The sequence below is a fragment of the Gorilla gorilla genome, chromosome 23 (genome assembly GCF_029281585.2).
Source record: "Gorilla gorilla gorilla isolate KB3781 chromosome 23, NHGRI_mGorGor1-v2.1_pri, whole genome shotgun sequence".
In the NCBI taxonomy this organism is placed as follows: domain Eukaryota; kingdom Metazoa; phylum Chordata; class Mammalia; order Primates; family Hominidae; genus Gorilla; species Gorilla gorilla.
This window is the reverse complement of record NC_086018.1, coordinates 19,959,014-19,973,781: the sequence shown is the minus strand read 5'-3', so window position 1 is coordinate 19,973,781 and position 14,768 is coordinate 19,959,014. Positions and strand designations below refer to the sequence as shown.

The 14,768-nt window shown below is 43.0% G+C and overlaps 1 gene segment (V, D, J or C); it reads right to left on the bottom strand.

Moving 5' to 3' along the window:
- Positions 1 to 12,267: 12,267 nt before the first annotated feature.
- LOC101152540 (immunoglobulin lambda variable 7-46-like) lies at positions 12,268 to 12,709 on the bottom strand. The segment is given in 2 exon segments: positions 12,268 to 12,564; positions 12,652 to 12,709. Coding segments are annotated over 2 exon segments (324 nt in total).
- Positions 12,710 to 14,768: the final 2,059 nt, after the last annotated feature.

Below are 14,768 nucleotides of genomic sequence, written 5' to 3'. Positions count from 1 at the left end.
AAGGAAGCCTCAAGGCATTAACACACTTCAAGCCCCCTTCTGATCTAGGAATGCTGCATAACAGAAATTAAACCTCAGTATTTTCCTGCAGAAACAGAATAGGCCACTTCTCAAGGGTATGCTTTTTATCTCTCAGGATGGCTACAGCCAGAGGATGGCAAACTCCATTTGCCAGCCTCCAGCCAATGGAAAGTTCTTAAAATCCTTCACCAAGCTTTTCACTTAGGAAAGGATAAAATTTGTCAATGTGCTCAGAGACTGTTTTCAGGCAGAAAACCTATAAATTGGTTAAGCATGTAACCTCTCTACCTCACTTCCAACAGAAATTGACACAACTGGCAGAAGCCCAACCCCAGGAAATAGAACCACCTTTATTTAACCCAGGAAATTTGGTACTAGTGAAAACTCTCACCTCTCTCTCCTTCCCTAAGCCAAGCTGTGAAGGGCCCTACACTGTTCTCTTTCAACCCCCTTGGCAGCAAAATTACAGGTGTCAACTTCCGAATACATCACACTCAAGTCAAAGCCTGAATGCCTGAGGGAGCAACCCCTGACAGCCCAGAGGAACGTCCTGAATATCAAAGTGGAGAAATAGAAGATCTTAAGCTGAAAATCATAAAAGATAAGTAACTGAGTGAGGGCTACTCATCCTACTCAGTCCCACTCCTACCTCACCAGATGCTTTTTATTTATTTATTATTTTTGAGACAGAGTCTTGCTCTGTCACCAGGCTGGAATACAATGGCATGATCTCAGCTCACTGCAATTTCTGCCTCCCGGGTTCAAGTGATTCTTCTGCCTCATCCTCCCTAGTAGCTGGGATTACAGGCGTGCACCACCACACCCAGCTATTTATTTATTTATTTATTTTTTGAGATGGAGGCTTGCTCCATCGCCCAGGCTGGAGTGCAGTGGCGCGATCTCGGCTGACTGCAAGCTCTGCCTCCCGGGTTCATGCCATTTTCCTGCCTCATCCTCCTGAGCAGCTGGGACTACAGGCGGTCTCGATCTCCTGACCTCGTGATCCACCTGTCTCGGCCTCCCAAAATTTTTTTGTATTTTTAGTAGGGATGGGGTTTCACCATGTTGGCCAGGATGGTCTCAGTCTCTTGACCTCGTGATCTGCCCACCTCAGCCTCCCAAGGCGCTGGGATTACAGGTGTGAGCCACCATGCCCGGCCACTTTTTATTATTTCTACCCCTTCCTCTAAAAATTTGCCACCAAATATTAGAACTTCTTTTTAATGCATATTCACAGGGAGATTTTGATTATTCATAGAATTGCATTTGTAACCTTGTAGATTCCCAAAGGGAAATGTTATATCTTGGCAAGTAAAGTTTTCAATGGAAATTATTTACTATGCCAGTCTTGTGGGAATTGTTACAGTCACACTACTATTTGCAATAGAACTATACACTATGGCACTCACAATGTGGAATTCTGGTTGTAAAATTCTAATTGCTGTAACATCTTGTCTAATTATCATCCTTATAACAGGATTAACAATTGCAGGAAAGATTTAGTCAAGGCTGTTTTGCTTATAGCAGGAGTAATAGTTATGGATATAGCATGAAAGTTTTTACTATCATTAAGTTTGATAGGATTTTTTATTGAAGACTGGTTGTATGGTGCACTCTAAGCTATAGAAAGAAGGTTATAAAAGAAGGAACTTTATATAAGAAAAGATCTTGTGTGGGAAATTCTTGTCCTAAAAGCAAATGACTGGTTATTTAAAGGAAGGATGTTTAGGACAAGTCGGAAAGTTTGAGTATGTTGTAAGAGGGTCTGTGAAAGTCATGAAAGAATTTAATAATTAAAGAAAAGGAATTGTCAAGATTAACACTAAAGTTAATTTAGCCACCCAATAATGTATTTCTCCCAATTATATTGCAAGTTATAAAAATGGTCTAAGCCTAAAACTATTCACTAATGGCAAGTAAAGGGGGAAATGTATGGTTTTCTCAAGGAAAAATGTCACTTTCATATTCCTCTTTCTGGTAATATTCAGTGACATCTAGTGGAGACAACCCAGTATTACAATCCACTGGTGTAACTAACAAGTATCAAACTCTGCTGCCATAGTTGTGGTCTATAGTACCCCCACTAACGGTGGTAATCTTAATACTCATATTCTAACCCTATATTTTAAACCTTCTTGTAAGATTTATCTCTTTTCACCTAGAAGCAATCAAACTCCAAATAATGCTGCAGACAGAGCCACACATGGACATGCCATTCTTCAGAGAACACTTAGATCAACCTCAGGAGGAGGCCCAACTGCTGTCCCCTTACATGACGCCCCTTTCCAGAAGGAAGTAGCCAGAAAGAATTGTTGTCCAATATCCCCTAACGACAGTTAGGTTTACTTCTCCTGAGGGGGGAAATAATACAGGAGTCATTAAGAAATAATTTTTAGGCAGCTAGAAATGGTGTAAGTTCTCAGTGGAATTTTCCTTTAATAAAAAGCGACCCCCAAACCATTTCTTTGCTAACAGAAAGCAGCTTGAAAAACCAGACTGGCAAGCACTGATATGCAAATGCTGGTGGCTAGAAGCCAGGTCCACCCAATATGGTGGCTTTCGCCCTCCTCTTTTTGTCACCACGTGTGCCAGGTGTCATGGCAGCCTCCAGATAAAAGCCACATGTGCAGGACATCATGGTGACCTTCATTTGCATATTAAAAGGCTAAGGTGGGAGGGCCAGTTTTTTTACAGGCTGCATGAATGTCACACCTGGTCAAACCAATCCCCTGGGCCCTTTGCCAATCAGACCCTGCCTTCTCCAGCCTCCCAATGTAATCAGCTGCTTTCCATTGCATGTGGGATTTTCCATTAAGATCCCTCCTCCCTCTGTATGGGGGAGCTGTTTTCTTCTTTCTTGCCTATTAAACTTTCTGTTCCTTAAAACCACTCAATGTGTGTCCATGTCACTAGTTTTCTCAGTGTGAGACAAAGGACCCTGGTATTTCTCCAGTCATCAGAGTCATGTCACAGCCACCTTTGCAGAGACTCAGGAAGGTGAGGAAGAGAGGGTCCAGGCCATGGTAGAGATGTCTGTAGTGCTCTGCTTCCTGAGCCACATAGATTAGGCGGAACAACCCCTCTTCCCTGGTGTCTCTTAGGGGAGGGGACTCAGTGGAAATCTATCCTGACCCCTGGCTGTGCCCCTCACATAAGATGCTGAGTCTGATTTTTCTTTTTGAGGAGTAGGTGGGTGGGAGGTAGGAGGGTGTGGTCAGTGATGCTCCAGGCACCCTGGGAGGACACAGCTGCTGGGCCCTGTGAATGCTAAACAGCAAACGGCAGACAGGTGTCTGGTGTTCCAACTGAGTGCATCCATGAACTCACTTCCCAGGCTGCATAGAAATCCATGGGTCTCTCTTCCTATTTGATTCCTCACTAGATCAGCACATAAGGCAGAATGGTGGGGATTGGAGAAAATTGGCTAGTATATTTGTGTGGTTCACTGGATTTGTTAGAAACAAGAGCTCAGAGTCACAAGGAAAATGAGCACTCAAACAGGATTTCTTGGCAAGGCAAATTTACTTCTGCAGAAGGGTGCCACTCACATCTCTGGCTGCTGCGAGAGCACACCAAATGAAGGATGGAAGGGGTTTTCATCCCTAACGTGGTTAGTCCCTGCTTCTGTGTCCTGTCCCCATTGGCTGGAGTTGTACTGCACAATCTACACTGACCTGATTGGCTACTATTTAAAATTGAATATGGCTAATTAGGTGGGAAGGGAGAGGCTGTCTGTAATGGTACAAGGTATGTTTGGGCAAGTCAGGGTGTGGCAAAGGCGGGAAGGGTAGTTTCGCGGGAGGGTTAGTTTACAGAATGGGTAGCCAGGAGTAAAAGAGGACTCTTTCCAAATAAGGAAGAGATGTGAGTTACAGATTGGGACTGGTGGGAGAAGTTGTTTACAGAGCAGGTAGCTTAGGAGAAGGGACAAGGAAGTTGATCTCAGGAAGAAAGAACAAGGAAGTCAGAAATTAAGCCTTTTAAGAGGAACTTACTGTATCTGACAGTTTCCCCCTTTTGATTTTTATAATTCTTCCTCTTCAAACCTTTTTAACATGCCTTGACTCTGTTGTTCTGCTTGGTTTTCTAAGAGTAGGAGCTTATCTGAATAAGGTGGGGGGGCGGTGGATTTGAAAAAGGTTTTAGTGAGAGTTGTTTCAATAAGCCTTTGTAGTAGGCCTCAGGTGCAGGGTATGATACAACATTCTACAAGAATAAGCAAACCTATTACAATGTCAAGAGAAGTAAAGATTGAGGACATAAGTCTTTTCCATTTGCTGAACCATTTCTCCATTAAATTAGTGAAGGGATCATTTATTCCTGAATTTTTAGCTAGTTCATTGGATAAAGCAGTAAGACCTTGTAATGCTTTTGTTATGGTTCCATCAGGAGCAGTATTACTAGGTATAAAAGTACAACATTGAGTTCCAGTCATAACACAGACTCCACCTTTCTCTGCTAGTATCATGTCTAATGCTATTCTATTTTCCCAAACCATTTGGCTGGTGGGTCCTAACTGTTTAGCTATCCTTTTAATAGCATCTCTAGTATAGTTAACAAATCCTTGCTGGTTGTAATAGATGTAATTTATCCAATCTACATTTTTATTTACAGTCAACCACCAGAATAGTATGGACTCAAACCCTGCAACTATCTGATTTTGGGGCTTAGATTCATCTGGCACTCCTCTCTGGACTCCAATGACATCTATATAAGCATGAGAGTCAAAGGACCCATGAGGAGCATCTTTTGTTTTATGATGCTTTGTCTTTATCCTTTTTGGTTGACAAAATGCCAGAGTGAAAGGGATGGCCAATTAGATCAGAGTGCAAGTGCCGCTCCAGTTACTTGGAAGTGTCTAGTAATGGTCCGCAGCAATACCACCATACATCTGCTCAGGGATGGATCAGGGCAGACTGATTGATCAGCTCTTGGAATGGCTTAAGCTCACTGCATCCCTTTAGGTCTCCAAGAAATGCTAAGTTTTCCCCTTGTCGTGAGAGACATGGGGTGAAACTTGCATTGGGAGACAGAAGCTGGATGGCCCTCAGGGGCTAACCCACAGGGTGCTGGCCTTCAGGAAATAGCAGAGAGAGAGCTCAGCATAATTCATTACCCCAGGCTGTGGGGTGTTGGAAGACAGCTACCATACAGTTCATGCCTGGTTGGCTGGAGGACCTTCCAAGTGGAAAGGGGACAATCAGGGCCTCTGGCCTGCCATGTGCACAAGTGTAACAATTGCTTTTGTTTAGAGTGTGGACAGGATATTTAATCCATTCCAGCCAGGCATTTGCATCTTTGTACCCTGTCTCTAGAGCTATAGTCTGCTTTAAATCTTTTACCTCCACAACCATTACCTTAGTTGGGTCATTCTGGAGATGGGAAGAGAATGCTGAGCCTGATATGTTTGGGGAGAGCATTGGCTCCCATAGGTTCCCTGGACTCTGGGTCTGGATTTCTTTATTGTTTTTAACTGATGGTCTAGCCAACCTCAGAAAGAAGATTCCTATGGGGTCCTGTCCTGTAACATCTGCTCCTAACCCATATCATTCGAATATGGAGGGTTCTTGGGTCATTGTTTGGGGATTATCTATAATTAGCAATAAGGGGTTACACTGCAATGACTTACAGTTTGGTGGGGTGGTACCACGAATAAGTTGGAGTTTCTGTTTCAGTCCTCAGAATTGTTTGAAAAAGGGGGCCTGGCTGTCCACCCTCCATATTGGGTGGTCCACCAAACATCTCTCCAGTCACCACAGGGACTTTTTAAGGCTCTATACTTATACTTGGTTGACTCACTACGGTATGGACACAGATACTTATCTACATTTGATAGCTGCCTTTGAGCTCGTTCGTCTCTACATGAGGTGACTGAACAAGCATCGAACTGGAGGGTTAAGGGACGATTAGTTTGAGTCACACTGATGATGAGGTGACTTTCTGTTGGAAAGAAAAGGGAAAATAAACAAATGATTATTCAGCCCTTTTTAGAGTTAATTTGGTGCGGTGGGCCCTGGGGTGACGGCCCATTTTTCTCTCGCTGTGAAAATCACTCCTTTCACTTGTGCGTGGGGTGTCCATCCCCTTTCAGCTGTGCGGACAGCGATTTCTGTAGTTAGAAGCACTAGATAGGGTCCTTCCCAAGCCGGTTTGAGTTTTCCTTCTTTCCAGCTTTTGATGAGAATGTGATCCCAGGCTGATGCTGATGTGCTGGGAGCTCCAAGGGTGGTGTCAGTGCTAAAAGGCCTTTAGTTCTGAGGGAAGAGAAAGTGGAAGACAGACCAATTATATAGTTCTTGAGAAATTGATCTTTAGTTTCAAATGTAGGAATGTCAGCAGTGGAGAGTAAATAAGGCAACCCGTATAGCATTTCATAAGGAGATAAGCCAATATCTTTCCGAAGGGCAGTTTGGACCCTCAATTAGGTAATAGGAAGGTAGTCAAGTCTCTAAAACTAGTTTGATTAGGTGGCTTTTTAGGATTTGGTTCATTCTTTCTACTCTTTCTGATAAAGGTGGGTGCCAGGGATATGGTATTCCCATCTTATTTCTAATACTTGGGCTAGCTTTGTAATGACATGTGCAGTGAAATAGGTTCCATTATCTGAATCAATATTTTCTATTAATCCAAACCTAGGTATAATATTTTCAATTAATGTCTAAACTATATTACTGGTGGCTGCACTTGAAAAGGGAATAGCTTCTACCCAGCGAGTAAGGTGATCCACTATTACTAGTAGATACTTTAGGTGACCTATTGAGGCCATTTTGGTGTAATCTATCTGGATGCTTTGGAATGGCCTTAATTTCCTGGGTTTCTTCCTCCAAAGGATGGTTTTCTTAGGGTTTGCTTATTAGTTTTTTTGCATATTAAACAACTATCTGTAGCTTGTTTTGCTAGAGTATAAATTCCTATACATCCATAGTCTCTAAGAACTGCATCACACATAGCTTGAGGTCTCCAGTGGGTTCCTTGATGCAGCTGAGATAAAACCTCCCTCATGAGAGGTTTGGATAGCATTTCTCTTTGATCTGGTAACACCCATTTCCCTTCTGAGTTTTCCTTGGTTCCTATTCTTATTAATTTCTCCTTTTCAGCAGGGGAGAAGATGGCAATGGCGGTTGGGGGAGAAAGGCAAGGGGTGAGGTGAAACATGGGCGTTTCAGAGGAAATGGCGGCTTGTTTGGCTATTTGGTCTGTGAGGTTATTCCCTCAGCTTTCAAAAGAAAGATTTTGGTTTTTTACTACCTCCCCAGGAGTTTTTAATTTGGGCTTGATTGGAGGAACTCTAATTTCCCCCAATTTTCTTCTTTTGACCATGTGTCAGGATGGATATGCTCTTCATCCGTGGTGGTGAGTAGGTTTAAGGAGATGAGAAAATTTCCCTGATTAATATAAAGGCCTAAGCCAAATTTTAGCATTAAATCTCTCCCTGATAGATATGTTCCTGCCTCTGGAATTAACAGAAATTTAATATTAGCTGATCTGCTTTTATATATGACTTTTGTTTCTTTTTCCCATTCAGGACATTCTCTTTTGAAGTGACCTATTTTTTCACATTTGAAACATTTGTTTCGTCCTCTTTGTCTCCCTCTGCCTCTCTTTCTCTCCCTCTCTGTCTGGGTCTCTGACTTTTCCTCACTGTCTCTCTGCCTCTCCACCTATCTGCCTCTCTGTCTCTCCCTCCCTCTCTCTCTTTCTGCCTCTGTATCTCTCCCCCCTCTCTCCCTGGCTCCCTCTGTTCCCTCTGTCAGTCTTTCTCTCTCCTCTCCCTGCCCTCTTGTTCCCTCTATAGGCCGATATTTCCAGGTCTCTATTTTCTGTAATTTCTTCATGATATCTGGCCAACTATTAGTAACAAAATGGAGCTTTAACATCCCCTGCCTAAGGGGATCCTTTATGTTTAAGCCTGCCTATTTTCTCATCTGTTCCTTGAGTCTGTTTAAAAACTCCATGGCTCCATGGTCTTTTCCCTGCTGTATATTAAATGCTCAGGAAATATTTTGGGTTTGAGGCACTGATTCCTGAATCCCTTTAACTACCATTTCCCTAAGGTCTTTCATGTTTTCTCAGTTGGCTGCATTGTTATTATCCCATTGGGGGTTTTGGGCCAGAAATTTTTGTTCTGCTGCAGGCGTATTTTGACCGAGAGGATATTTGCACTCCCAGGCTATCATAGTAGCCTTCTGTATCATGGTTCTTTCCTCCCCCAGAAAGAGAACACTTAAGATGGACATTAGCTCAGCCTAAGTGTATACTTGTGGTCCTACAAATTGGTCAATTTGATCCACGACCCCAAAAGGATAATCTAATAGTGGTTTAAGTTCTTCCCTCAGGTTTCTGACCTCTGAACTAGTTAAGGGGGCATTTACAAAGCCAACTCCCTCTCCTCCTAGAAACACTTCCCTTAAGGGAAAAACGGTTGGGGCAGACTCTTTTGAGGAGGAGGGGAAAGGGAAGTTTTGAATGTCCTTTTTACATTGTTCTGTCTCACGTTGAAGCCTTCTTGGGGGAGGGCGTTCAGGTTGGGGACAGCCCTAACAGTCAGGATTATAAGGAGGGAGAGCATAATGTGAGCAGGGGAAGGGTCTGGGTGGCTGCTTGAGAGAAGTTAGGGGTATCTGGTGGAGGCAGATGGTCTAAGGGATCCCACATGGATTGCTCAGGGGTGGGGCCTTAGTTCCTATAGGGGAATTAGTTTCTGGCTTATCCTTACTAGTTTTAAGGGGGTAGAGGAGGACCGGCCCCTGCCACCAAGACACAGCAGAGTCTATTTCCTCTTGGGAAGCAGGACTTTTGTCATTTACATACTCTATTAAAAGTTGATAAATCCAACTCTCATTTGATCCAAACCTTGGCCAGAAAACTGAAGGTTTGAGAATAGGTTCTTTCGTCCAAATAAAACAATTCCCATATTTGATCATTTGTTGCTTTTTCTTGTGTTTAGTCCTTTCATTATCCCTCCAATATTTTAACATGAGACCTAGAAGGCTATCAGAGGGAATTGTGTTATCTCCTTTGCCGTTTGTAGTTCTTGTTTTACTCGGGTATTTCATATCCTGGAAGTTAATGGGGGCTCATATCTCTCATATTAGAGATTTCTTGCACTCCCGTCTTGGAGGTTAATGGGGGCTCAATCTCTCGTATTAAAGATTTCTTGCACCCTTTTCCCTGGAGGCTCAATCCCCGCTACTGGAGGTTTCTCGCTCTCCTTTCCCTGCTGATTGTGTGTGGGGCTCAACCTCTCCTACTAGAGATTTCTTGCACCATTTCCCTGGGGCTCAACCTCTCTTACTAGAGATTTCTTGCACCCTTTACTTTACTCCACACTCACTTTGCACTTAATTGTGCATCTCATTCACACATTTTCAACCTGCAGAATGTCCTGACCACTAAGGAAGTACTTCACTGCCCTAGTGGTTTTTCTTACCTTTGTCTGTGCACAGTTACCTGTTCGCCACGGTAACTGTAGGCCTTTTCTTCCTGTGTTGCTGAGAGTCTGGGTTTATTTATCATGCTGGGTGGGTCCTGATTCCTTACCCCTGAGGCCACTGCAATGAAGCAGTGGGATGCATCTCCTCCTAAGAGGTGATCAGAGGCCCTTCCTCAGAGGAGAATGGGAATCCCAGATGACCCCCTATTTTGTTAGAAACAAGAGCTCGGAGTCGCAAGGAAAATGAGCACTCAGACAAAATATTTCTCAGCAAGGCAAACTTATTTCTACAGAAGAGTGCCGCTTGCACTTCTGACCACTGCAAGAGCACACCGAACAAAGGAGGGAAGGGGTTTTCATCCCTAACGTGGTTAGTCCCTGCTTCTGTGTCCTGTCCCCATTGGCTGGAGTTGGACCACACAATCTAAACTGACCTGATTGGCTACTGTTTAAAATTGAGTATGGCTAATTAGGTGGGAAGGGAGAGGCAGTCCATTATGGTACAAGGTATGTTTGGGCATGTCAGGGCGTGGCAAAGGTGGGAAGGGTAGTTTTGTGGGAGGGGCAGTTTACAGAATGGGTAGCAAGGAGTAAAAGAGGACTCTTTCTAAATAAGGAGGAGATGTGAGTTACAGATTGGGACTGGTGGGAGAAGTTGTTTACAGAGCAGGTAGCTTAGGAGAAGGGACAAGGAAGTTCATCTCGAGAACAAAGAGCAATGAAGTCAGAAATTAAACCTTTGAAGAGGTACTTACTGTGTCTGACAGATTCACTGGAAATACAGAGAACCCTGGAAAGGAGAAGAAGAAGGTGCTGGCTGAGGTGAAAAAACAGAATCAATCAACTTCGGGCTTCTTCAGTTCTAAGCGTATCTGAGAGGTTCAAGAAAGAGATAAAAGTATGAGTGTCAATTTCAAGGACAGATGCAGAAAAAATGCTAATGAGTTTCCTGTTATAAAGCCCTTGATAATTAACTCAGGAGATTAGAGGGGAGAAGTGGGTGGTAGCAAAGGGAGAGAGAACAAAGAAGGGAATTCAGGAATCAGAGATGTGGAAGGGGAGAGGGTAAGGATGGGCCACATTATAGGAAAGGCTGAAGGAGGAGCCAGTAAGAGTGTTGGACAGGAGCCAGAGGGAAGGTCAGGTTTGTTGTTTGTTTGCTTTTGTTTTTGCTCTCAAAGAAAGGGGAGCCTTTCCTAGCTTTGCAGCTGTCCTCCCTGGTCATCTCCCTCCATGGAGTGTGGGGTTCTTCTCTCATGCAAGCTGGTAAATACCCTATGTCAGAGATTTCTCCTAGGTTCTTGCCTGCCAAGGATTCTCCTTATTTGATACTAGTCTTATGGATATGTTGTCGTTTTTCTTATTATTATTAGAGACAAGGTCTCACTCTGTTACCCAGGCTCGAGTGCAGTGGCATGATCATAGCTCACTGCAGGTTTGAACTCCTGGGCTGAAGCTCTCCTCCTGCCTCAGCCTCCTTAGTACTTAGGGCTACAAGCATACAGCACTATGCCTGGCTAATTCATTTTTTATTATTTAAAAAAAACTATAGAGAAAATATCTTGCTATGTTGCTCTTGGCTGGTTTCAAACTCCTGGCTTCGAGTAATCTTTTTGCCTCAGCTTCCCAAAGTGCTAGGATTACACATATGAGCCTCCACTCCTGGCTGGACTTGTTATTATTCAAATATATGTGTGGATTTTGTGTGGCAGGCACATGTGAGAAATGCAGAGATTGTGTCCTCACTCCAGACCCACTGAATAAGAATCTGCATTTTATAAAATCCCCAGGTAATTTGTATGCACAATAGAGTTTGGGAAGTACTGTTCTAACACATGCATGGAGACATTGACGTAGTTTTCAATATAAGTTGTTCCTCGTACCTGAATCTATTATGCTCCAGCAAACATGAGCGGGAAATTCTTGTTTCTCTATTTTCTGCATTGTGAAGTCAGGCATAATGTACTCAAGGCTTTCCATAGAAAATTGCAGGCATTTTGTTTGACTTCACTAAATCCACAGAGAAGACCAGGAGCATTTTAATAATAGCCCAGTGTCACATCTTTGTCTGACAAGCAAACAATTTGAATTACCCCAAATTATAATTTTTCATTGGTATTCAAATAAAAATAAAATTAGCAACTACTCAAATATTTTACCCTTTCAAATAAATGGAAAACTACTTACATTAACATTAAATGACAGAGCAAAAAGATGTATAAAACCAGAGGAATGAGCACAAGGTTTGATAACCATTGTGAAAATATTGACAACAAAAATGAGAGAATGCATCCAAATGAAGAAATGTACTTCTATTGATTATCTGGGATAAGGTAGCTTTGCAGAGAACTTGGTGATTTTTAATACTTTCTGATTTCACATAATAGGCATGTATTGCTTTGAAAGTAACTCAATAAAACAAACTTTAGAAATATACAAAAGTAGAGTTTCTTCTCTTTACTCTTAGCTCAGAAACCCCATACTTTGAAGATGCTTCTTTCTGGAGGAAATGCATTTAGCCTCAGCCTTTAGATCTGATCCAGCTGTTAGTGTTCCTTTTAGAATACAAAGCAATAAACTTCTGATTTTTTTTTGATCCAGTTCTTCCCAGATCATTCTCACATTTCCTTCACTTCAGGGCTTAAGCAGGGATAGGAATCAATTCAGATCCTTTCCTTCCCCTTTCTATGGCTGGTCCACATGTAGGCTGCCTTGAGAGCTGGTGTGCGTGATCATATGATCTTCATATCACAAGGGCCTAGGGAGGTTTATGTCTCGGTTCCTCTTCTGAGTCTGTCACTGTGCCAAGCACCACTATGGTGCAGTAAGCAGTAGTACTCAGCTTCATCTCTCGGGCTGCACACCCAAGAGTGTCTGGGCAGCTTTGTTCCCAAGGACTGAGCCTGAGAACCGGGCAGGGGTCCAGGAGTGTTTGTTGCCTGCATGATAAATCAGTGTCCTGGGGGCCTGGCCAAGCTTCTGCTGGAACCAGTAGGGATAATGACCCCCATTGACTGCTCCAGTGCTGGAGCCATAGGTGAGAGTGACTGTCCCTCCTGGGGACACAGTCAGTGAGGGTTCCTGAGTCATCACAGCCTGAGAATTCGACCCTGAAACAAAAAACAGACACATGTTAGGAATTAGAAAGGGAGACACAGGAATCCCTCCAAAGGCTGGTATTTGAAATCTCTATTAACCTTGGCAGCAAGTGAGGAGGTACACGGGGAGAAGGAGAAGGAGAGGAGTCCAGGCCATGATGCTGATATTAGAAGGGACTCCTGGCTCCAGAGTTGGGGCTGGATTCTGATGGCTCTTTATGTCCTACTGAGCTCCCTATGTGGAGAGGGTGTGTTGTGTGGTACTTTATGCAAATCTTTACTACTTTTAGAACCACTCAGGTTCTTAGCCCTGAGGGCATCTACACTGTGAAGCGCCAGACCAGGGTGACTGTGTGCTGTGGATTTGCCGAGTGGGAGGAAGCAACTGCTCTAGCATTTTACATGAGCCAGTGAGCAACTGTCCAGGGTTTATTAAGTTTGAACCTCTTGAACTTCTTAAGATGCAGAAGACTCAGACTGCCCTGTGATGGCTTTCCTGGACTGAGAATGCCTGGTCTTTCACTTATTTAACAAATAACAATTGATTTATCTTTTTGACATTACCATGGTATTTCCCAGGCCAGTTCACACCCATTACTTGTCTATTCTTTGCTCATTCCTATTTGCACTACTTTTTCTTGCCATTGCTGAAATCCTGTCCCTGTGACTATAATTCAATTTTTGTATTACATGGTGTTAATTTTTATCTGAATGGTTTGAATGACTGAAGAAATTGTTTAATGACCTACTGACTTTTTGAAACTGTTTATATTGAGCCTCATATTGGATAAACAGCTGTCTTAAGTGAGAATTTTAATAATAATTTACTTCAGAGAATTTTTAAAAAGAAAATAACCAAAGATTGAAGTTTTAAGTTTTATTGTTAATTCAATGGAAACTCAAGTTAGCTTTGAGGATGATCCACAAGGTCTACATAATAACCCCACTCTCACTCAGACCACCCCTTAAAAGCCCTCTGGACACCAAGCTTGGGTGAGCTTTCCTGGTTGGCTCACCCAGGAAATAGGTGTTTCATACACAGAATCACACATTGCTGTGAGCAAAATGAAGCATTGTCTATTTCTCCAGTGGGAGAGGACAACTGAGTGAATGGTCCTTACTGAACAGCTGTGTACCAACCACAGGGCAGCCCCACAACATCCGACGCTGGTCCCAGGACACACACTTTCCCATGGCTCAGAGACTTCAAAACCCACCTGGTCTCTGCCACTCACCAGTCACTCTCTGGATTCACATATCCTTGATCTGATTCCTAGACACTTCTATTATGCTATGAATTACTAGTGTGATTTCTCACTCCCAGTAGTAGTCCTGGTCTGTGGGATGTGCAGACATGTACATATATAACTTTTACAGGTGTCAACATCACCGCAGGGCATTCTAGAAAAATCTAATTGCCCACATGTGCCATTAGGGTGGGCATTATGGAAAAGGGGTCAGCTGAGGAGCTGGATTGAAGGGCAGCTGGGGGCTGTTCAAAAGGACGGTGAATAATGACACTTTTCCAGGAAAAATAAAAAAAATTCTTGACATGTTAAAGGCAGCAATTTAGCAAAAGTTATATATGCAATGGTTTCATATGTTTTATAGGGATTTGACTCAATTTAGTAATATAGGAAAACTAATAGATTTGGTAGACTTACCTTTATCAGCGAACAATGATGTATTTCTCTATTTTATGAAGTTAGCCATTATCTCCCTAAGTAAAACTTGTCATTGTCTGCACAGTTGTGTCATATTTTTTGGTCAAGAATTTGTCCTAGATGTTATACTATTTCTTTGTAATGTGATGTTGCCACATGTATTTTCTGACTGGATGTTTTCAGTTTATTAGAAAGATCAGTATGTATTTTGCCCTCAAAGTTCTCTTGCAAGTGAGTTGGATGTCTCAGGAGACACAGGCAGAGACCATCACTTCTCAAAGTACCACGTCTACTCTTGTACTAACTGTGCAAATGGCCCCTGAATTTCTAGACTCACGAGGTGCTTTAGCGAATAATGTAGAATCAGGATCACTCACTTCCCTCAGGCACTCTCCTCAGGGCATTCGGAGAGATCTCTCTCATTCAGATGAGGCAGGGAGGGCACTCCCTGGCTTAAACCCCTTCAGTAACTCCTCATTTTTATAAAACCTGAGCCCTGAGGCCTCCACAGCATGCCCTTCACACTGTGGCCCCTGCACACCCCCACAGCCC